The following is a 24,673-nucleotide window of genomic DNA, read 5'->3' on the forward strand; positions in this document are numbered from 1 at the left end:
TGTCTGTGTTGAATTTGCACATTCTCCCCATATCTGGGTGGATTTCCTCCAGGTGCTCCAGTTTCCTCCCACAATCCAAAGATGTGCAGTTAGGTGAATTCCACTTTTTCCCAATGGCAAGTTTCAAGACATTCCCAGCTGCTCCTCCTCAACTTTGGACTGTCTTGGGCCAGTGATTCCCAAGTGTCTGTTGGAATGTTGCACTTCAGCAGCGAGGCCTTGAGAGTATCACTGAAGTGCTTCCTCTGTCCATCTGGGGCTTGTCTGCCGTTTTGAAGTTGGAAGTAGAGCAGCTCCTTGGGGAGTCTCGTGTTGATCATGCAGACAACATGCCCCAGCCCATCATAGCCGATCAAGGGTGGTCAATGCCTTGATGCAGGGGATACTGGCTTGTTCGAGGACGCTGCGGTTAGTGTGTCTTTTTTTCCCAGCGGATTCACATGATCTTGTGTAGGCAGAATTGGTGGTATTGCTCTACTGCTTTGAGTTTTCTGCTGTAGACATTCACATCTCAGAGGGCAGGAACCACTACAGCTCTGTTAACTATGATTTTGGTGTTGGTACCTGACGTTGTTGCCCTCGAGCACCTTTTTCCGCTTGTGTCCGAAGGCTGCTCCAGCACACCGGAGGTGGTGCTGCATCTCTTCATCAATAGCTGCTTTGACTAACAGAATATTCCCAAAATATTGGAAGTGGTCAATGTTTTCTCAGACTTCCCCATAGACTTTGATTATTGGAGGTTTTGCACAACAATATCGAGCCAGGTTGGTGGAGGATCCTTCGTCTTGCGGATGTTCAGGGTGAGATTCATGCTCTCATATGCCTCCATAAAGGTGCTGACGATGTACATCATCTGAGATTATACATACGCAAGCATCATATATGTGTGCTGCAGCTCGATGACATTGGTTGGGGTGACTTTGATTTTGACCAGAAGGCAGAGGAGGTTGAATAATTTCCCACAGGGTCTGTAAATTGACTCCACTCCAGCAGGAACTTCTTGGTGATGAGGTAAAGCATTGGAGCAAGGTAGATGAATGTTTGGGCAATGGCGCAGCCGTGCTTGATACCAGTTCTAATGGGGAAGGGGTTGATGGTGGAGCCACTTGCCCTTATCATGATATCCGTGTCATTGAGGAGTAGGCACAGTATGGTATCAAACTTTATGGAGCAACTAAAGGATGCTCCATAGTGCTTCCTGACTGATGGTGTCAAAGGCTGAAGAAGGTCAAATAGTTTCTTTTCTCTACATTTCTCCTGAAGCTGTTATGTTGTAAAAATCATGTCCATTGTGCTCCTCCATGGCCGAAAGTCACACTGCAATTCTGGGAGGAATTCCTCAGTCACGGCGAGAAGATGGTTGAGGACGATATTGGCGATGACTTTTCCAATGGTCGACTGCAGGGAGATTCCCCTGTAGTTACCAGTCGGACTTGTTCCCTTTTTTGAAGATGCTCACAACTGTGGCATCTTGGGGCTCTCTCAGGATGCTCTCCTCCTTCAGAAATGCTGTGAGCTTCTGGATCTCCTGATCATTCTCATCAAATCAATCTAGGTGTTTCCTGGTTGATGGCTGACCGAGTTTTTGCAGGCATTGATGATGGCGGTCCGGAGGCTGTTGGAATCCCGTGACTTGTTGTTCCCGGGTCTTTGACAGCCTCAATGTTGAACTTTTTGCGGCACTGCTCCTGTTGTCTCCGCTGCAGTGGGGCTATATTTGTGTTGAGGGGGTAAAAACAATGACTGCAGATGCTGGAAACCAGATTCTGGATTAGTGGTGCTGGAAGAGCACAGCAGTTCAGGCAGCATCTGAGGTGCAGTAAAATTGACGTTTCGGGCAAAAGCCCTCCGTCAGGAATAAAACCATAACAATCTAACTCGATACTCAGGCTCAAACTCTAAGTAAAAAGTAACACCTGTATTACTCATGTATTTTTTTTATTCCTGATGAAGGGCTTTTGCCCGAAACGTCAATTTTACTGCTCCTCGGATGCTACCTGAACTGCTGTGCTCTTCCAGCACTACTAATCCAAAATATATTTATGTTGATCCTGGCTTGGGTCAGATGATGGTCCCTCCAGCAGACGTCAGTTCCCGTCATGGCTTGGGTGATTTTAACATCTTTCTCATCCCTTGCTGTGATGATGACATAGTCAATGAGGTGCCAGTGTTTGGCGCGCAGATTGTCTTGTATTTGTCCTTTTGTCCCTTATTGGTGATCAGGAAGTTTTGTTTGTGGCATTTGGTCAAGGGAAGGAAGTTGTTGCAGTTTTGCTTCTCTTTCGCGCTTACATTTTCCCAGAGGTCTGCACAAGTGCCCCACACCATATTTCTCCCATTTTCAGGACTCCACTGGAGTCACTGCTGAAGGATCCAGGAAGTTCCCTTGGAGTGTTGGACCATCTATGATCTACCTGTTGAAAGACTTTTGCCCGAAATGTCGATTCTCCTGCACCTCGGATGCTGCCTGAGCTTTTGTACTTTTCCAGCATTACACTCCTGACTCTGATCTCCAGCATTTACAGTCCTCACTTTCTGTGACTGACAACACATTGGAACCTTACGTCACTCGATTGACAAGCCTAATGGAATCTGACAGGATCTGACGACAACAAGTCCGTTGTGACGCCACGTGATTGACACAAGGTGAACGGCAGAGTATCCGGAAACCGGCGCGTGGCTCAAAGTATTGGACCAATCAGATAGTGAGGGGGTGGGTCTCCAGCTCGGAGCGATCGGAACTTGAAGTAGCGCGTGGAGGTTGCGTGAAGCCGTTAAAAGTGGAGTGAAGCACGCAGGAGTAATGAAGAGAAAAAGCCATGATACTGAGTATCGGGTATGTGCACTGTTTTTATTAATATGAACCGGTTCCGTGCGGTAAATCAGGTGTGCTGGTCCCACATGTTTTACCCATCCCACTGCGCAATAACTGTCCTCGTTGCTGAAGTATAAATCTATTAGTGATGAATGGCACGTGTACTGAAGCAAATCTCAACATACTAGTATTTTCCCTCATTTATCACTGATTAAACACTAAACTTATTAAATCTGCGATATGACTGGCTACATTGGACGTCTGGACTAAACTGCAGAAGTGAGAGTTAATGGAAGAGAGATATAGGGTTTAGGCTGTAGGTTTGATATCCAGACGTTTCATTACCTGCATAGGTGACATCATCGGTGGCGACCTCCAAGTGAGGCAAAGCTGTTGTCTCCTGCTTTCTATTTATATGTTTGTCCTGGATGGGGTTCCTGAGGTTTGTGGTGATGTCATTTCCTGTTCGTTTTCTGAGGGGTTTATAGATGGTATCTAGATCTATGTGTTTGTTTATGGCATTGTGGTTGGAGTGCCAGCCCTCTAGGAATTCTCTGGCATGTCTTTGCTTAGCCTGTCCCAGGATAGATGTGTTGTCCCAGTCGAATTGGTGGCTTTTTTCATCCGTGTGTAGGGCTATGAGGGAGAGAGCGTTGTGTCTTTTTGTGGCTAGCTGGTATTCATGTATCCTGGTGGCTAACTTTCTTCCTGTTTGTCCTACGTAGTGTTTGTGGCAGTCCTTGCATGGAATTTTGTAGATGACGTTGGTTTTGTCCATGGGTTGTACTGGGTCTTTTAAGTTTGTTAGTTTTTGTTTGAGAGTGTTGGTGGGTTTATGTGCTACTAGGATTCCGAGCGGCCTTAGTAGTCTGGCTGTCATTTCTGAAACTTCTTTGTATGCTAAGGTGGTTAGGGTTTCTGGCTGTGTTTGGTCTGCTTGTTGTGGGTTTGTTCTTGAGGAATCTGTGCACTGTATTTTTGAGTATTCGTTCTTCTTCAATACGTTGTATAGGTGGTTCTCCTTTGTTTTGCGTAGTTCGTCTGTGCTGCAGTGTGTGGTGGCTCGTTGGAATAGTGTTCTGATACAGCTCCGTTTGTGTATGTTGGGATGATTGCTGGTGTTGTTAAGTATTTGGTCAGTGTTTGTCGGTTTTCTGTATACGCAGGTTTGTAGTTCTCCGTTGTCCTTTCTTTCGACTGTGACGTCCAGGAATGCGGGTTTGTTGTCAGTTTCTTCCTCGGTGAACTTTATGCCTGTGAGGGTGTTGTTGGTGATGTTAAATGTCTCTTCTATCTTGTTTCGTTTTGTGATGACAAATGTGTCATCTACGTTGCGGACCCAGATTTTTGGTTTGATGGTTGGTAGGGCTGTTTGTTCTAGTCTTTGCATTACTGCTTCTGCTGTGAATCCTGATAGCGGAGATCCTGTGGGTGTGCCGTTGGTTTGTTTGTAGACTATGTTGTTGAAAGTGAAGTGAGTGGTGAGGCACAGGTCCACTAGCTTCATGATGTTTTCGTTGGTAATGTGATTGGTGGTTGGTGTGTGTGTGCTGGTCTCTTCTAAAAGTGTGGTAAGTGTTTCCTTTGCCAGGTCGATGTTGATGGAGGTGAACAGTGCTGTTACGTCGAATGAGATCATTGCTTCGTCTTCCTCTATTTTGGTGTTTTTGATTTTAGGAATTCCTAGGTGGAATGGATGGAGTGCTGTGACTCTTCTACTAGGATGGAGTGCTGCGACTCTTCGCCTCCACCATGAGTCCCAAGCTCTGAGTCGGCCAACCAATGACCCCCACGCTGCCACTTAGGCTGGACCATCCAGTGTTGGAACTGCCACTCTTCAGGTGACAGTTCTCTGGGCTGCCAATGCCCTGTCCTGTGCTGGACCCAAACTTACCCTGCAGCTAGGAGCCCCAGCCTTGCTGCTGCCATTCTCTTGCTGTCAACTAGGAGATCCCAGCTTTGAGCCTACCGCAATCAGGAGTCCTTGGCTTCGCTGCTGCCACTGCCATGCTATATCCTGGAGTTCTTGTTCCTGGGTCTATCACCGTTCTTGTCTACACTGATGCTGCTGCCTTGCCGATACCTGCAATCTGCACTCAGGGTAACCAGACAAACACATGTGGGATTAGAGTTGGTTGTGTTCGTATGAACAGAATTGTTTAGGCATACGGGTGGCACAGTGGTTAGCACTGCTGCCTAATGGCACCAGAGACCCGCTTCTGGCAACTGTCTGTGTGGAGTTTGCAAGTTCTCCCAGTGTCTGTGTGGGTTTCCTCTGGTGCTCCGGTTTCCCCCACAGTCCAAAGATGTGCAGGTGAGGTGAATTGGCTATGCTAAATTGCCCATAGTGTTCGGTGAAGGGGTAAATGTAGGGGAATGGGTTTGGGTGAGTTGCTGTTCGGAGGATTGATATGGACTGGTTGGTCTGAAGGGGCTGTTTCCACACTGTAAGTAATCTAATCTAATCATAAATTGGGGAGTTACAAATTGATAGGCTGTGATCTGGGATTTCAGTTTTATTAGTGATATTGATTGGTTACGTGAATGGCAGAATAATGAGAGATGGAGTACTATATAATGTCAGGATAGATAAGATTAATCACTTAGCTTATAAGATTAGAAAAGCAGAGTATTGGCTTAATGGGCTGAGTGACCTACTGTTCTTATGAGCTACATTGGAACAAACAACAGAAGTAGGAACTGGGAAGCTCTAAATTAAACAAAAGCAAGGTTTGAGGTTAATAATCTAAAGATTATTTCTGATGATAAAGAAATCAGAATAGATGCTGAGAGATAAAGACAATTAACATGTAGTGAAAAGGTTGGAGAAAGAAAGAGGTGTTTTTAATTCCTTCATGGGATGTGGACTTTGCTGGCCAGCCCAGCATGTGTTTTCCATCCTGAGTTGTCCATAAGACTGTTAAGAATCAATCACGTTGAATTGAATTTATTGTCACATTTACCAAGGCACAGTGAAAAGCTTTGTCTTGCGAGCAAGACAGACAGATCACAGAGTTAAGTAGCCGGCATTGAGAGCTAGGTTGTTCTCAGTGCACCATTTTTCCAAGTCTTCCACCTCTTGTCTGAAGTCTGTTTTGTTGCCATCGGAGATTCGACCGACAATGCTGGTGTCATCAGCAAACTTATAAATGGCATTAGTCTGGTATTTGGCGACACAGTCATGGGTGTACAATAGTATGCACCTGGGCGGGCTCCAGTGTTGAGTCCAGACCCATTGAAGTGGGTCTGGAAAAACAAGTAGGCCAGACCAGGAAAAAATTGTGTATTTCCTTCCCTTAAGAACATTAGTGAACTAGATCATAACTTGAAGGCATCAGTGCAGTAAAGGATAGTCACCAAGGAAAGCAAGGATATTGAGAAAAAAACTACTTTACTATGGCAGTAGTGAGAGTGTGAACTTCACTTGCACAGAATATATTTAAATTGCATATTGTCGATGCATTTAAGGGAAAACTACAAACAATAAATAAAAACTGAATCAAGTGTTGCAATGGTAGATTTAGGGTGCAAAATGTACTCTGGTTGTGAGCTTTCGATGTCCACCACTAAGAGTGGCTCGGCGGCACTACTGATTAAGGTCAGGTCCGAAAGGATTAGTTTGCTACTGGGTGGTGAGGAAACCATCAAGAGGAAAATAAATATATTTGACCTTGCTCTCACCAAACTGCCTACTGCAGATTCACCTGTCTGTGGCAGTATCAGTAAGAGCGATCACTGCACAGTCCTTGTGGAGATCAAGTCCTGTCTTCACACTGACAATACCCTCCATGGTATTGTGTGGCACTATCACTGTGCTAAATGGAACAGTGTTCGAGTTGCTAGATCTGTTCGAGACTGGGCATCCATGATGTGCTATGGGCTCTTAACTCCAGAAGAATTGTAGTCCAGCATAATCTATGACTTCACGGTCCAGCAGATTCCCCACTCAACCATCACCATCAAACCAGGAGATACACCCTGGTTCAATGATAAGTGTAGGGGGGCATGCCAGGAGGAGAATCAGATGTACCTAAAAATAAGTTGTCAACCTGGTGACGGTACCAAACAGGACGACTTGCATGCCAAACACCAGAAGCTAAGAACCACAACCTACAGGTTAGATCTGAGCTTTGCAGTCCTCCCACATCCAGTTGTGAATGGTGGTGGACGCATAAACAACTCACTGGAGATGGAGGCTCCACAGATATCTCCATCATCAACAATGGGAGAGCCAATGCAGTAGTGCAAAAAAGAAGGCTGAAGCATTCTCAGCAATCTTTTTAGCCAGACGTTTCAGATGGATAATCCATCTCTGTCTTTTCAAGTGGTCCCCAACATCGCAGATACCAGTCTTCAGCCAATTCGATTCACTCCATGTGATTATCGAGAGATAGTTGAAGGCATTGGATACTACAGAGGCTATGGGCCCTGACAACATTCCAGCAATAATACTGAATACTTGTGCTCCAAAAGCTGCCTCAGTCCTAGCTAGCTGTTTGAGCAGAAATCTACTTGACAGTGTGGAAATTTGCCTGGTGAATTGTACAGAGCTGGACAAATCCAGCCTGGCCAATTACCACCCGATCAATCTTTTGACCATCAGGGACGTGATGGAAAGTGTCATCAACAGTGCGATCAAGCAGCACCTGCTCAGTAATAACCAGCTCAGTGATGCCCAGTTTGGATTCTGCCAGAGCTACTCATGTCATGATCTTATTTCAGCCCTGGCTCAGAAATGGACAAGAGGAGCTGAATTCCAGAGATGAGTTGGTTGTGACAGCCCTTGAAATCAAGCCCTAGCAAAACAGGAATCAATGGGTATTGGGGACAAACTCTGTCTTACCTTGCAGAGAGGAATATACTCGTGGTTGTAAAAGATCAGTTATTTCAGCTTCAGGACATCTCTGCAAGCATTGATCAGAGTCATGTCCTAGGCTTAACCATCTTCAGCTGCTTTATCAGTTACCTTCCTCCTCCATTTTTAAGGTCTGAACTGGGTATGTTTGTGCAATTATTAGTCATGTTCAGCAGTACTTGTGACCCCCCAGATACTAAAGCAGTCCATGTTCAAATGCAAGAAGATCTAGCCAATATCGAGACCTGTTGTCAAGTGACATGTAATATTTGTGCCTCACAAATGCCAAGCAATCACCATCTCTAATAAGAGACAATCTAACTGCCACCACTTGACATTCAATGGAGTAAGCATCACTGAATCTTTCAATATCAACATCCTTGGGGTTACCATTGACCAGAAACTGAAGTGAACTTAGTATATGAACACTTGTTACAAGAGCAGGTCAGAGGTTAGGAATATAGTGGCAAGTAATTCTCATTTCCTGACTCCCCAGAGCATGTCCACCATTTACAAGACACAAGTCAGAATGCGGAACTCCCCATTTGCCTGGATGAGTGCAGCTCCAATATCAAGAAGCTTGACACCATGTAGGAGAAACAGCCTCCTTGATTGGCATCATGCTTCAAACATTCATTCCCTCTACCACTGATGTTCAGGAGCATCTGTGTGTATAATCTATAAGATGCTTTGCAGAAAGTTACCAAAGGTCCTTAAACAGCACCTTTGAAACCCATGACCACAACTGTCTAGAAGGACAAGGGCAGCAGATACATGGAACACCGCCATCTGCAAATTCCCTTCCAAACTACTCACCATCCTCATTGGAAATCGGTCACTGTTGCTTCAATACGGCTGGGTCAAAATCTTGGAATTCCATCTCTAAGCTTGTTACAGGTCTACCTACGGCATATGGACTACAGTGGTTCGAGAAGGTAGCTCGCCATCACCTTTTTTGAAGACAACCAGAAATGGGCAATAAATAGTGGCCAGCCAGCAGCATACATGTCCCATAAGTGAATTGAAAAAAATGAAAAATACTTTGTACAAATAGAGCACATGGAACCAATTGCACAATTTTTGTGCTGTGTATCCATGGTAATCCATGTAATTCTCTTGGGGTGTTTGCTTTTCCAATAAGTTCCAGATGAAAATTTTCACCAAGTATTGTTGAGATTCATGACAATGTTGCAATATAAAGAAATTGGCTGAAATATCACAGATACTGGACACTGGTTGAAGGCCTAGTGCACCAGGAATCGGTATTTGGCCCAGTTTTTTTCCAGTAATTTTGTTTTAGAAATTCAAATTGCTGAAATTTAACCATTATGCATTGGTAACACTTGTTTAAATTTGCAGCCATTTTAGGTTCGGCAAACATTTGTTGCCTATTCCAACTTGCCCAGAGGAGGCAGTGGGGAAGACAATTGCTTTGCAGTGTTATTAATCCAGTGATCTAGGTAACGTTTGGGTGACCAGGATTTGAATCCCACTCTGACAGATGGTGGAATTTGAATTGAGTAATAAAGTCTGGAATTAAGACTCTATTGGTAATCATTGTTTGTCTGGAAAAACTCATCAGATTCACTAATGTCCTTTGTGGAAGGGGGCTACTATCCTTACCTGGTGTGACCTATATGTGACTCCAGATCGCCAGCAAGTAGGGATGCACAGTAAATGCTGGCTGAGCCAGTTTTGCTCTAATCTTATGAATGAACAAAAAAAAACTTGAGGTAGTGAAAGACACACAGAGTCAGAGAGATGGACAGCACAGAAACAGACCCTTCAGTCCAACTCGTCCATGCCGACCAGATATCCCAGGCAAATCGAGTCCCACCTGTCAGCACCCGGCCCAGATCCCTCCAAACCCTTCCTATTCATATACCAATCCAGATGTCTTTTAAATGTTGCAATTGTACTAGCCTCCACCATTTCCTCTGGCAGCTCATTCCATACACATATCACCCTCTGCGTGAAAAAGTTGCCCCATAAGTCTCTTTTACATCTTTCCCCTCTCACCCTAAACCTATGCCCTCTAGTTCTGGACTTCCTCACCTCAGGGGCATTCATGCCCCTCCTGATTTTGTAAACCTCTAAAAGCTCATCTCTCAGCCTCGAACACTCCAGGGAACACAGCCCTAGCCTATTCAACCTCTCCCTATAGCTCAAATTCTCCAACCCTGGCAATATCCTTGGAAATCTTTTCTGAACCCTTTCAAGTTTCACAACATCTTTCCGATAGGAAGGAGACCAGAATTGCATGCAATATTCCAACAGTGACCTAACCAATGTCCTGTACAGCCACAACATGACCTACCAACTCCATTCTCCATACCCTGACCAATAAAGAAAGCATAGCAAATTCCTTTTTCACTATCCTATCTACCTGCGACTCCACTTTCAAGGAGCTATGAATGTGCACTCCAAGGTCTCTTTGTTCAGCAACACTCCTGAGGACCTCACCATTAAGTGTGCACGTCCTGCTAAGATTTGCTTTCCCAAAATGTAGTACCTCACATTTATCTGAATTAAATCCCATCTGCCGCTTCTCAACCCATTGGCCCATCTGGTCCAGATCCCATTGTAATCTGAGATAACCTTCTTTACTATCCATTACACCTCTAATTTTGGTGTCATCTGCAAACTTACTAACTATATCTCTTATGCTCACATCCAAATCATTTGTATAAATCATGAAGTAGTGGACTCTGCACCGATCCTTGTGGTACTCCACTGGTCACAGGCCTCCAGTCTGCAACACAACCCTCCACCACCAACCTCTGTCTTCTAGCTTTTGAGCCAGTTCTGTATCCAAATGGCGAGTTCTCCCTGTATTCCATGAGTTCTAACCTTACTAATCAGTCTCCCATGGGGAACTTTGTTGAACGCCTTACTGAAGTCCATATAGATCACATCCATTGCTCTGCCCTCATCACTCCTCAGTTTTTAGGAGAAGTAACAAAATCAAGTTTGTGAGACATGATTTCCCATACACAAAGCCATGTTGACTATTCCTAATCAGTCTTTGCCTTTCCAAATACAGATTCATTTTTTTACTGTCTTATGGATGAAATGTTACAGTAAAATCCCACTTTTGGTACTAAGGTGCAAGTGAAAAAAAATTCCATTACTTATCTTGAAGAAGAATAGTGGAGTTATCACCAGTGTCCTGGCAGTACTTGTCACTCAATTAATATCTTAATGATTACATGATCAGTTTTTATCACACTATTGTCTCGGGGAGTTTCCTGTGTGAAAATTGATTCTCAGTTTTGACATTGCAACACTGATTGCCCCATACAAGAGAGTACCTCAGTGGCTGTAAACTGCTTTGTCATGTCCTGAGATTTGCAGACAGCACTATATAAATGGAAGTCTTTCCTCTTCTTTAGTTGTTCACTACATCTAGTATCATTTTAATATGACCTTGAAGAGAATAGCATCTGCTACCTCTCCTTGCTTTCTGCTTTCATGCTTGTAATTGCTGAATGTCTAGTTTCATTTATTCAATCATGGGGTTCTAAGTTTGTGAGAAGATTTGTAGCTTGGGTGCTCGTTGTTGTGGTTCTGTTCGCCGAGCTGGGAATTTGTGTTGCTGACGTTTCGTCCCCTGTCTAGGTGACATTCTCAGTGCTTGGGAGCCTCCTGTGAAGCGCTTCTGTGATGTTTCCTCCGGCATTTATAGTGATTTGTATCTGCCGCTTCCGGTTGTCAATTCCAGCTGTCCACTGCAGTGGCCGGTATATTGGGTCCAGGTCGATGTGCTTATTGATTGAATCTGTGGATGAGTGCCATGCCTCTAGGAATTCCCTGGCTGTTCTCTGTTTGGCTTGTCCCATAATAGTAGTGTTGTCCCAGTTGAATTCATGTTGACTGTCATCTGCGTGTGTGGCTACTAAGGATAGCTGGTCATGTTGTTTCGTGGCTAGTTGGTGTTCGTGGATGCGGATCGTTAGCTGTCTTCCTGTTTGTCCTATGTAGTGTTTTGTGCAGTCCTTGCTTGGGATTTTGTACACTACATTGGTTTTGCTCATGCTGGGTATTGGGTCCTTCGTCCTGGTGAGTTGTTGTCTGAGAGTGCTGTTGGTTTGTGTGCTGTTATGAGTCCTAGTGGTCGCAGTAGTCTGGCTGTCATACATCAAAAACATTTCTGAACTGACAGCCACATTTCTGAACTGATGAAACGACATGACCAGCTATCCTTAGTAGTCACACACTCGGATGACCGGCAACATGAGTTTGACTGAGACAACACTACTATTATAGGGCTGCCAATCATGCAGGCTCTTAGATGTTGTTACATTTCTTTGCTGTCAAAGATGCACTCTTCCAGGCAACTGGATTATATTTCATTGCACTCCTGACTTGTGTTGTGGATCGTCGATAGGCTTTGGGGATAGAGGAAGTGAGTTGCTTTCAGCAGAATTCCTAGCCTCTGACCTCCCCCAGAATTAATATGACTGTTCCAGTTCAGTTTCTGGTTGATGGCAATTCCCAGGATGTTGATACTGGAGAAGTTCAGTAATCATAACACCATTGAATGTCAGGGGACTGTGATTAGATTCTTTGTTTTTGGAGATGGCCATTGCCTGGCACTTGTGTGGCATGAATGTTAGATGCCACTGGTCAGCTCAAGTTACCCAAGTCTTGCTGCATTTGGACACTGCTTTGGTCAGTGAGGAGTTATCAGCGCTGTCGAACATGTTACTGTCATCGGCGAAGACTGTACTTCTGACCTCATAAAGGTAGGAATGTCTTTGGTAAGGCATCATTTCTGTGCTTATAGTGGTACTTTTCTCCGGTTTCTTTTTTGCAATTTTGAAGGGTCAAGCATGAGTGGATACAAAAGTCAAGAGTCAGGCAATTTTCTCGGTTCAAATGTACAACAGGGAGCTGCATGGGCCATGTGAAGCAGATGTTTGGTCTTGTTTGTTAATTTAACAGTATGTATTTTGTTACATTGTATTTTTAATTTTCTGTGCCTTAATTTTAAAGGATTTAGAAAAATTCCAAGATGAAGATGACAGCAATATTGATGAGGAGATGGAGGAAAAAGAAATTAAAAATCCTGGAAAAAAGAGGAATGTCATGAAAAACAAACAGCCAAAAGATGTTGGAGTAATAGAAGCCGTTAAACTAAGCAAAAGAGAGCTGTACAAGCCTCCAACTAATGAAGAGCTCAATCAGCTGAAAGAAACAGAGAATCTCTTTCATTCTACTTTGTTAAGAATGCAGGTACTACCCCACGATAAAACAATATAATTTTCTTGAATATTTGAATATTTCTATTATAGAAAACAAAAATTATTTTTACTTATCCTATTTCCATTGAAGCACAAAATATGAATAGTTGTTCCTTTGTTTAAAAGTGTTTCTCTCTCCTCTTCTGAATGCAGTGGCATGGTTTAGTGAGCAGCAAATCTCACCCCCTCTCTCACCCACTGCCCCCCCACCCCCCCCATATCTCGCGCTCGCTTTGGTGGGGTGGTAGGTGAGGACCAATGGGGTTCTGTCCAGGTGGTGATTGGAGGGGCGGGGCTCAAGGGCAGAGGAGCAGGAAGTGGAGGAGATGCGGTGGAGGGCATCGTCGATCACGTCTGGGGGGAAATTGCGGTCTTTGAAGGAGGCCATCTGGGTTGTACGGTATTGGAACTGGTCCTCCTGGGAGCGGATGCGGCGGAGACGAAAGAATTGGGAATATGGGATGGCGTTTTTACAGGGGGCAGGGTGGGAGGAGGTGTAGTCTAGGTAGCTGTGGGAGTCGGTCGGTTTATAGTAAACGTCCATGTTGATTCGGTCGTCCGAGATAGAAATGGAAAGGTCTAGGAAGGGGAGGGAGGAGTCTGAGACGGTCCAGGTGAATTTGAGGTCAGGGTGGAAGGTGTTGGTGAAGTGGATGAACTGTTCAACCTCCTCGTGGGAGCATAAGGCAGCGCCGCTACAGTCATCGATGTAGCGGAGGAAAAGGTGAGGGGTGGTGCCAGTGTAGCTGTGGAAGATGGACTGTTCCACATATCCTACGAAGAGGCAGGCATAGCTGGGGCCCATGCGGGTGCCCATGGCTACTCCTTTGGTTTGGAGGAAGTGGGAGGATTGGAAAGAGAAATTGTTCAGGGTGAGGACCAGTTCAGTCAGTCGAAGGAGAGTGTCAGTGGAAGGGTACTGGTTGGTTCGGCGGGAAAGGAAGAAGCGGGGGGCTTTGAGTCCTTCATGATGGGAGATGGAGGTGTACAGGGACTGGATGTCCATGGTGAAGATAAGGCGTTGGGGACCGGGAAAACGAAAATCATGGAGGAGGTGGAGGGCATGGGTGGTGTCCCGAACGTAGATGGGGAGTTCTTGGACTAAGGGGGACAGGACCGTGTCGAGGTATGCAGAGATGTGTTCGGTGGGGCAGGAGCAGGCTGAGACAGTGGATCGGCCGGGGCAGTCAGGTTTGTGGATTTTGGGCAGGAGATAGAAACGGGCGGTGTGGGCTTGTGAGATTATGAGGTTGGAGGCGGTTTTATTGGTCAGTGCGATTTTATAATGCTCCTGTGAAATGCTTTGGGACCTTTTGTTACATTAACAGTTCTTTATAGATATCAAGTAGTTGTGACTTATTCATGGGCCAGGTGCTGGCAGGTGGGACTAGATTAGTTTGGGATATCTGGTTGGTGTGGGCTAGTTGGACAGAGGGGTCTGTTTCCATGCTGTACACCTCTATGACTATTTGCCAGAATTTGGCCCATATCCCAGCAAACCCTTCCTATTCATAAACCTATCCAGATAACTTAACTTAAATGTTATAATTGTACCAGCCTCAACCACTTTCTCTGGTAACTCATTCCATGCACGCAGCACTCTGTTTGAAAACGTTGTCCCTTCGGTCCCTTTTAAGTCTTTTCCCTCTCATCTTAATGTCCCTCTATGTCTTCTAATTATAGACTCCCCCATCGAAGAGAAAATACCTTGTCTATTTACCCTATCCATGCCCCTCATGATCTTATAAACTACTATAAGTTCACCCCTTAGCATCCACTGCAGGGAAAAGAGCCCCAGTTTGTTCAGCTCCTCCCTATAGCTCAAACCATCCAAACCTGGCAACATCCTTGTAAATCTTTTTGAACGCTTTCAAGTTTCACAACATCCTCTCGAGAGGGAGATGGCGATTGTATGCAGTAATCAAATAGTGGCCTAACCAATGTCCTGTACAGCTGCAACATGACCTCCCAACTCCTATACTCCGTGCACTGACCAATAAATGCAAGCAAATGCCTTCTTCATTGTCTTATCTATCTGCAACTCCACTTTCAAGGAACCAAGAGTCTGCACTCAAAGATTTTTTTTGTTCAGCAACACTCCCAGAACTTCACCATTAAATGTATAAGTCCTACTCTGATTTGCCTTTCCAAAATGCATGACCTCACATTGATCTAAATTAAACTCCATCTGCCACTCCTTGGCCCATCTGATCAAGATCCTGTTGCACTCTGAGGTAACCTTCTTTGCTGTCCACGACACCACCAATTTTGGTATCATCTGCAAGCTTATTAACCTCACATCCAAATCCTTTATATAAATGGTTAAAAAGCAGTGGGCCCAGCACTGATCGTTGTGGCATACCAGTGGTCACATGTCTTCAGTCTGAAAAGCAGCCCCCCACCTCCATCCTCTACCTTTGAGCCAGTACTGTATCCAGATGGCTAGATCTCTCTGTGATAAAACCCTGCTAACCAGTCTGCCATGAGGAGCCTTGTCAAACGCCTTACTGATATTCATGGAAATCAATATCTGTAGAAACTTGTAAAATTCTAACTGGATTAAGATAAGAGCAGGAGGGATGTTCCCAATAACTGGGCAATCTGAAACGGTAGTCACCGTTTAAGTTTATGGGGTGGGCCTTTTAGGACTACAGGTGGCAGTTGATGTTGATCAGCTGGTACGTTGGACAGAGCCATGGTAGATGGAATTTAATCCTGATGATGCAAAGATTGGTGATGTTGCGGATAGTGCAGAGGATTGTCAGATGATAGATATAAATCAGTTTGAGGCATGGGCAGAAAAATGGCAGATGGCTTTCAAACCAGACAAAGGTAAGGTGATGCATTTTGGAAGGGCTCGTAGAATTGGAAGTTATACAGTGAATGGCATTGATATGCAGAGAGATCTGGGTGTGCAAATGCACAGATCAGGGTAGTTAAAGGTCTGTGGCATGCTTGGCTTCATTGGAAGGGGCATTTAGTATAAGGAAAGGCAAGTTATGCTGCAGCTTTAAAGAACTTCAGTTTGGCTGCACTCTGAATATTGTGTGCAGTTCTGGTCACCACTCTACCAGAAAGATGTGAATGCTTTGGAGAGGGCACCAGAGTTTTACCAGGAAGTTGTCTGGTATGCGGGATTTTATTTATGAAGAAAGGTTAGAGAGACTGGGTTTGTTTTCACTGGAATACAGGATGTTGAGGGGTGATTTGATATAATTTTGTAAGATTTTGTATGGCATGGAAAGAGTGGAAAGTATGAGGTTTTTTTCCCCAGTGGCAGAGTGTCAGTTCCTTGGATATACAGATTCGCTGTGCAAGAAACGTTTTTCACACAGAGTCGGAGTGCCTGGAATGTGTTGCCAGAGGAGGTGGTAGAAACAGACTCAATAGAAGCATTTAAGAAGCACCCAGATGAATACATGAATGGGAAGGATTTAAAGAGATATGGATCCTGTAAGTGAAGACCGTTTTAAAATTGTTCTTTGTTCTAAGTGTGAAGTGATGCATTTGTGGAGGTCTAATAATGGAAGGATGTACGCAGTGAATGGTAGGTCACAAAGGACTGAGGACCAGAGGGACCATAGATCCCTAAAGCACAGACCGGGTGTTGAAGAGCGCATTTGGGATACTTGCCTTCATTAGCTATGGTGGAGAATATAGGAGCAGGGAAGTCTTGTTGCAACTTCATAGAGTATTGGTTAGTCTGCAGATGGAATATTCTGTGGGTCTAGTCACCACTTCTGGAAGGTCATGAATGCATGGAAGAGGATGCAAAAGAGATTCATCAGGATATTGTGTGGGATGGAAAATCTCAGTTATGAGGTGAGATTGTATAGGTTGGGGGCAGAGGAGGCGAAGGAGGGATTTGATCAAGCTACACAAAATTGAGAGGCCCTAGACAGATGTGTCCAATACCAGAGGGCCTAGGTTTAAGGTGAGAGGCAGTGGTTTAGTTGGGATCTGAAGAAAAATGTTTTCATCCAGAGGGTGGCAGAAATATTGGAAGTGTTATTGAACGTAGAGGGTAGGGTGGAGGCATGTACTCCCGTAATATTTAAGAAGCATCTGGATGAGCATTTAAAATGCCAAGGCTATGGACCAAGTGAGGGTAAATACTACCACAGTGGTTTGGTGTTTGTTAGTTGACATAGGTACGGCAGGCTGAAAGACCTGATTCTATGACTCTGACAGGGTTAAGGAGGAATTTCTTCACTCTGAGAGTGGAATTTACTGCCAGAGCAAACTGTTGAGGCAAAAGCATTGAAGACTGCCAACAAAAATGTAGAAAAAATTCATAAGACTAAAGGGATCAAAAAGCATAGGGAGAAACAGGGAGCAGAGTACTGAATTAGGTGATCGGTTCTGATCATACTGAATAGTGGAGCAGGCTCTAAGGGCTGAATAACTCCTGCTCCTGTGTTCTGTTTTCTGTGTATAATACTCTGCTGAAATCTTCAGAATGCATTGCGCACTCTGACCATTTGCGGAGTTGGCCATCCACATAGTTACATTAATTAAAATTTCATTTAAATCCCATTAAAAAGTCCTCTTTCTATCAGTAAAATGGTCTTTGCAACTGCCTGATGTATGTATGCATAAGATTAATTTCTACAATCTGTGGGGAATGCACTCTTCTGATGAACTCTTAATTTGTTTTAAAATTAATTTACTAAACACATTGTTGTTAATGATTATGCACTTTACCTTGTATTTTCCTTGTAGAGTCATTGAGTCTGATATGGTATGAAATAGAAATATTAACCATAGGAGGTTTTCTTTTTATACAGTGACCACTAAATGACATTTTTCTTGTGTTTATGTATTCATCCAGGGAGGTAAGCGTCCAGGAGTGCATTGTCTCCCTGATGGTTATATTTCAGATTGAAATGACCTTTTGAATTTAGTTTTATATTTTCTTCTACTGCAGTTTTGACAAGAGTTGGCATTATGAGGATCTGCTTTTTAAAATACACTTTCAAACTTTTGGGGCGAGTACAAAACTTAAAAATAGTCAGTGCTCTGTAAATCAATGAGAGCAGGAACTGACTACAGAATTATGGTTAGAGGAGTTGTCATCCTAAGAAATCAGATTTTGTTTGTTCCATGCTGACTGCTTCAGCTCCTTATCTAAAAACAGGATTCTCCCCCCCCCCCCCCCCCCACTTAATCTTTGGAGGAGCATCAGCAACAGATAATCAGCTATGACTGGAGAAGCAACAAGGGTGAGATGGAGATAACTTTGAAGTTGGAAATTGAGCTGGGTCGTCTTGGCTGGTACTGCTCCTGCTATGCAGGTGGCTTTCAGCTGCTCATTGGCAATTGCTTTGACTAGCTGCTGGACACATGAGGTTGAGGCAAAGCAGAAAATTTGAGAAAAGGAGAGTATCTCAAAGCCTGGGAAATCACTGCGAGTAATGAGGTTGGGAACAGGAGCCAGTGTTAGGTTCCCTTGAGATTCTTAGATGCATGATGCAACTGCAGTATGCCAACTTGTGTGAACAGCCACAATTTATTTAAGCAAGTGTCAGCTTTTGGAGGATCACTCAACATTCTTCATGATGCTTGTGGAGCGTGTCATGTGAGGCACCCTGAACAAGGGAACCGTCCTCCTTTGTACTGGGTTTTACATTACAGTCAGTCATGCATGCAAAACACAACCCCCTGCCACTTCTCCATAGCCACATGCTGAGGATCCAAAATCTGGATTTATGTTGTTGTCAGGAGCAACCATTTTATGCATGCTTTTACTAACAACAAAATGGCTTCTTAAAATAATATAACAAAATGGCTTCTTGGAGCAATGGCATCTAGCTCTGCTGAAAACTCAATTCCTGAACTAATTGAAAGAGAGTAGCAAACAATGCCCTGTTCATGGTATGAATTAACTAAGATATGACATCATTAAAGTATCCTAATTGACCTTGGAAATCAGGTGTCCCGGCGATAAAGAAGTGCAAAACAAGTCCGTTCCCAGGAAATAATATTGGCTTAATTTTGTCTATTTGTCATTTTATTTCTTTTTATTGCATTAATTTTGAAATTAAGGCTATCCTGTTTGTTAAGAGAACTATATAAGGTGCTTGTGTTTTAAGATTGTGTGCAGCATTTCCAGAGTACACAGATGTTGCTGGATAACCTTTGCCCAGCATCGTAATAAATAGTTAAATCTTGCTGAAATCAGACCAAGCTGCTAGTGTTTATTTGACCCATCGCAGAACCGAGAGGCCCCTCTCGGGTGTCCAGATCTTCAATGCCACCCAAAAACAATGTAAAATGATTAGATTATTTCCAAAATGCCACGGTTTAAGAAGGGTGGTAAGGACAAGCCAGGGGACTTCTAGACCAGTGAGCCTGACATCGCTGGTGGGCAAGTTGGTGGAGGGAATCCTGAGGGTCAGGATGTACAGGTATTTGGAAAGGCAAGGACTGATTAGGGATAGTCAACATGGCTTTGTGTGTGGGAAATCATGTCTCACAAACTTGATTGAGTTTTTTGATGAAGTAACAAAGAAGATTGATGAGGGCAGAGTTAGATGTGATCTATATGGACTTCAGTAAGGCGTTCGACAAGGTTCCCCAAGGGAGACTGGTTAGCAAGGATAGATCTCATGGAATACAGGGAGAACTAGCCATTTGGATACAGAACTGGCTCAAAGGTAGAAGACAGAGGGTGGTGGTGGAGGGTTGTTTTTCAGACTGGAGGTATGTGACCAGTGGAGTGCCACAAGGAGTGGTGCTCGTTCTAATACTTTTTGTTATTTACATAAATGATTTGGATGTGAGCATAAGAGGTACAGTTAGTAAGTTTGCAGATGACACCAAAATTGGTGGACAGCAAAGAGGGTTACCTCAGATTACAACAGGATCTGGACCAGATGGGCCAATGGGCCGAGACGTGGCAGATGGAGTTTAATTCAGATTAATGCGAGGTGCTGCATTTTGAGAAAGCAAATCTTAGCAGGTCTTATACACTTAATGGAAAGGTCCTCAGGAGTGTTGCTGAACAAAGAGACCTTGGAGTGCAGGTTCATAGCTCCTTGATGCTGTGAAACTTGAAAAGGTTCAGAAAAGATTTACAAGGATGTTGCCAGGGTTGGAGGATTTGAGCTACAGGGAGAGGCTGAACAGGCTGGGGCTGTTTTCCCTGAAGTGTTGGAGGTTGAGGGGTGACCTTATAGAGGTTTACAAAATTGAGGTGCATGGATAGGATAAATAGGCAAAGTCTTTTCCCTGGGGTGGGGGAGTCCAGAACTAGAGGGCATAGGTTTAGGGTGAGAGGGGAAAGATATAAAAGAGACCTCCGGGGCAACGTTTTCACACAGAGGGTGGTACATGTATGGAATGAGCTGCCAGAGGATGTGGTGGAGGCTGGTACAATTGCAACATTTAAGAGGCATTTGGATGGGTATATGAATAGGAAGGGTTTGGAGGCATATGGACCGGATGCTGGCAAGTGGGACTAGATTAAATTGGGATATCTGGTCGGCATGGACGGGTTGGACTGAACGCTCTGTTTCAGTGCTGTACATCTCTACGAGACTCTAAGTAATTGGAAAGTCAACATGTTTTATTTCAGAAGGTAATGAATTTGCGAAGTTGCTTACTGCAGGGATTGGTAATTATATTGAAGGCTTAGCTAGACAGAGTTTTAATCAGTAAGGAAATCAGTGGTTATGGGGCAAGGCAGGAAAGTGAATATAAGGATTATCAGATCAGTCATGATCTTATGGAATGGTAGAGAAGATGTAATGGGTTGAATGTCTTTCTTCTGTTTTACCTTGTGGTCTTTCAGTATAATCCTGGCTAGACCACATGTCTATTGGATTTAGAGTACAGAAATGAGTCGAACTGTATCCATTTCATGGTTCTTTTACTCTTCAGCCCTTTTGAAGTAGCCTAGAAGTGATACCGCAGATTGTAATAAGTGCTCTAATTTCCCAATCCCTCATACCACAGTGACTTTGCTCCTCTGCAGTATAATGGTACATAATTCTTTGTCACAAAAGTTCCCAGAGCTTTTTGCCTTTGGCCACTCTTATCCCAATGGCCCTTGTAATATTTCACCCCTGTCATTCCAAGGAAATGCTAGCCAGATCTGCACAGATCCAACAGCAAACCTGGGCATTCCTGACTTATACATCTCCGTGCAATCTGTTCAACACGCAACCATCTGTGTAATGCTAAAGTGGCAATCTACAGAGAAGGTCAACTGCCCTCTGATATGTGTATAAGTTGAGCTTGAAGGCTTGTATGGTGACAAAATGTCTGAAAACTAGATAACCTCATCAGTGAGAGTTGCCACTTCACCTAGTATGGTGACAAAACGTCTGAAAACAAACCTTCAAGCTCAGAGAGCTAACTTACATACTTATCATCAACCTGATCTACAAACCATCTCAAAAATCGCTGCCCTCTGATTGATGTATTTATTAAATACAACTCACTAAATATCCTCCAACAGCACCTTCCAAACCCACAACCTCTGCCATTTAGAACACAAGGCAACAGAGACATGGGAACACTACATCTCCAAGTCCCCATCTAAGCCACACACCATCCTGACTTGGAACTTTTATTGTTGTACCTTCAATGTTGTAAGATCAAACTCCTGGAAATCCTTGCATACACCTCAAGGATTGTAATCGTTCAAGAAGGCAGTTCACCACCACCGTCTCTCGAGAAATTAGGGATGGACTCAGATTTGATTCCAGCCTCGGGTGACTGTCTATATGGAGTTTGAACATTCTCTCTGTGTCTGCTTTGGTTTTCTCTGGGTGCTCCGGTTTCTGCGCTCAGTCCAAACATGCAGGTTATGTGAATTAACCATGCTAAATTGCCCATAGTGTACAAGGATGTAGTTTAGGTGCATTAGTCAGGGGTCATTATAGGATAATAGGTTAGGGGAATGGGTCTGGGTGGGTTACTCTTCAGAGGGTCAGTGTAGATTTGTTGGGCCAAATGGACTGTTTCCACACTGTAGGGATTCTATGATTCCGTTTAGCCAATGTTGCCCTCATGCCATGAACGACTAGAAAAAAAACTACTGCTTAGATGGAAAACTGTTTAACCTTAGGTGCCTCCATGTCACAATTAAACTGAACAGGGGAGGCAGTGGGCTCAGTGGTATTATCCTGAGGGTATTAATCCAGAGACCCAGTAATGTTCTGGGGACCTGAGTTTAAATCCCGCCATGGCGGAAATTTGGGATTTGAATTCAATACAAGTCTGGAATTAAGAGTGAAACCATTGCCAATTGTCAGGAAAACCCATCTTGTTCACAATTGTCCTTTAGGGAGAGCAACTGCTACCCTTACCTGGTTTAGCCTGTATGTGACTCCAGACACACAGCAATGTAGATGACTCATAACTGCCTTCTGGGCAATAAATGCTGGACAAGTCAGCGATACGCACAGCCTTTAAACGAGATAAAAAAACCCACAGCTACCTTCTGTAGGTGGGTGATTGCTGTGTTCTTGCTGACTTAGCACCAGATTTACAAGCCACATTCAATCTCTTTGATTCTGCATATAATAGACTAAGTATGTCCTTGAATGATGCTGAAACAAAACTCATTTCAATTCAGAAATGATCAGTCAAAAATTCCCCCTCCCATATTTGTTGAAGAAGAGATTCAGGTCTACACTGATCAATTCTTGTACCTTGGTAGGCACCTCTCTCTACAGGCTCCCATTGATAAGATTCAACACAAGATCAGCTGTCTCAGTTCAGCTTTATACAAACTACTGCAGCAAATCTTAGACAACAAAGACATCGCAAATGAACTGAGGTCCCTTGCGCCCAGCGCATTTTTTGTCACCACACTCCTGTTCTGCATTGAGACCTGGACTGTGTACTGGTGACTTAAAAGTGTTGGAGAAATTCTACAAATAGTACCTCCATTGCATGCTTTGGATTCAATTGGAGGAATGCCAAACAAATGCTAGAATTCTTCTTGAAACCAGCTCAACAAGCATGAGCGTAAAACCCTTGCAAAATCAACTATGATCGACTGGGCATTGTGTCCACATAGCTAGAAAGCCTCTCTCTACCAGGTCCTATTTTCTCTCTTGCCAACTGGCCACCATTCTAGGGAAGAAAACGTTATGTAAATGTTCTGAAGCTTTCTTGAAGTGTGGCAAGTATTAATTATTGGAACGAGCTTGCTACCAATTGTTCAAAATGGCTATCAATCAAATCTCCGACTGAAATCTGTTTTGATAGATCATATTTTGTTTGTTCTTTGGTTTTACTGTAGTGGTTTTTCAATGAAATACATGCATGCAAAGTTACGGATTCAGTTTAAGCAATAAAATGAAAAATCATTATGCAAAACAAATAAAACTAAAATAGAACGAAACTAAAGTGTTCACCTACTACACAAGTTTAAAGGTTTTGAAGTACACTTTAAACGACAGTTCCATTAATCCTAATGTCACCCATTTTTATTGTACTGAAATGCTAGAGACCGAATTCCCTTGGGTTTCAATTCCCTGGTCTTGGAATTCTGATTGTCTCGTCCTTGAATATTCGCTTAGATTTCTGCAGTTTCAAATAACCCTTTCAGATTTTTAACGAAATACTTCTGGTCTCGAACTTGCAAACTAAACTCTTTACGCTGAGGTAAACTGTTCTAAACAATCTCCCTCCCTTAGGAACAATTGTTCTGTACATTCAGAATCATGCTGCAAACATGCCAAATCCAAACGGCTTGCTTTGAGTTGTGGGTATTTCCTCTTGACCAAAGTTACAGTTTCATTTTGGAATATGCCACCTGATGCCTTTCTCTTCTCCCGCCCCTTCTCCCACCATCCCGTCCCTTCTCTGTCTCTCTCAGAAGCATTTAGAGCTCTTCATAAACCCTCTTCAAATCCATATGCCATTAAGTTCAAAACCTGAGCTCTAAAATAAATATAGATGAATCATTTGCATCATACCAGACTTGGGAGATATTGGGTATTTCCTCTTCCAATTTTTTTTCTCCTATCCTTGAATTCCTAGATGTAACTGGGTCCTGTGACATGAGTATAACTCATTTTGAAAGCAGTTACCATTGAGCCATTGGAACCATTGCAAGATTTGGGAATTTGAAGGAGATATTTTAATTGAAATGTAGAAAAATGTTTGAATGTCTTTTTTTTATTTTCTTCAAGATTACTTGTGATATATTTACAGATTGAAGAACTACTAAAAGAAGTTAAATTGAAGGAGAAAAGACGTAAGGCTGTTGATAGCTTCCTACATGATGTGAAGAATCTCCTCAACACCATCCCAGAAATAAAGCAAGTCGATGTAAGCAAACCGAATTTGCATAACTATAAAGCATGTTTGTGTAGTTTGTACATTATCCGTTTGTACATTATCCATTTGTTTTGTAATTTTGTCATCCATACAGCTCCAAAAGAGCTGAACTCAAACAAAATAGACTATATATCAGTACAACTGTTTTTAAATCATACTTATGTTTTTCTGCTGAATTCATCTTATGATCTCTAATCTCCTGACATGTGGCTCATGCCAATGTTATTTAATTGTGTTGTTGATGTTTCAGGATTATTTAAGCTTCTTAGGCTTGTATGGGGGCTTATGGCACAATGGTATTGTCCCTACATCTGGACCCGGAGGCTTGGGTTCAAGTATCACCTGCACTGGAAGTGTGTGATAGTGAGTTTGAACAGGTTGATTAGAATATAAAAAAGTCTGTAAAGAGGGACCTCTGTCCTACCTCTGAGGCAGGAGACCTGGATTCAAGTCCCACCTGTG

General features: G+C 43.4%; 1 protein-coding gene across 1 annotated transcript in view; it reads left to right on the top strand.

Moving 5' to 3' along the window:
* The first annotated feature begins 2,694 nt into the window (after window positions 1-2,694).
* nol6 (nucleolar protein 6 (RNA-associated)) overlaps window positions 2,695-24,673 on the top strand; it is a 109,570-nt gene continuing 87,591 nt past the window's right edge. The window contains exons 1-3 of the mRNA XM_043700311.1: window positions 2,695-2,836; window positions 12,666-12,905; window positions 24,086-24,202. Of these exons, the coding sequence (XP_043556246.1) occupies window positions 2,804-2,836; window positions 12,666-12,905; window positions 24,086-24,202 (390 nt within the window). The 5' untranslated portion in view covers window positions 2,695-2,803. The remainder of the gene's footprint in view (window positions 2,837-12,665; window positions 12,906-24,085; window positions 24,203-24,673) is intronic.

Source organism: Chiloscyllium plagiosum, chromosome 1, assembly GCF_004010195.1.
Source record: "Chiloscyllium plagiosum isolate BGI_BamShark_2017 chromosome 1, ASM401019v2, whole genome shotgun sequence".
NCBI classification, from domain to species: domain Eukaryota; kingdom Metazoa; phylum Chordata; class Chondrichthyes; order Orectolobiformes; family Hemiscylliidae; genus Chiloscyllium; species Chiloscyllium plagiosum.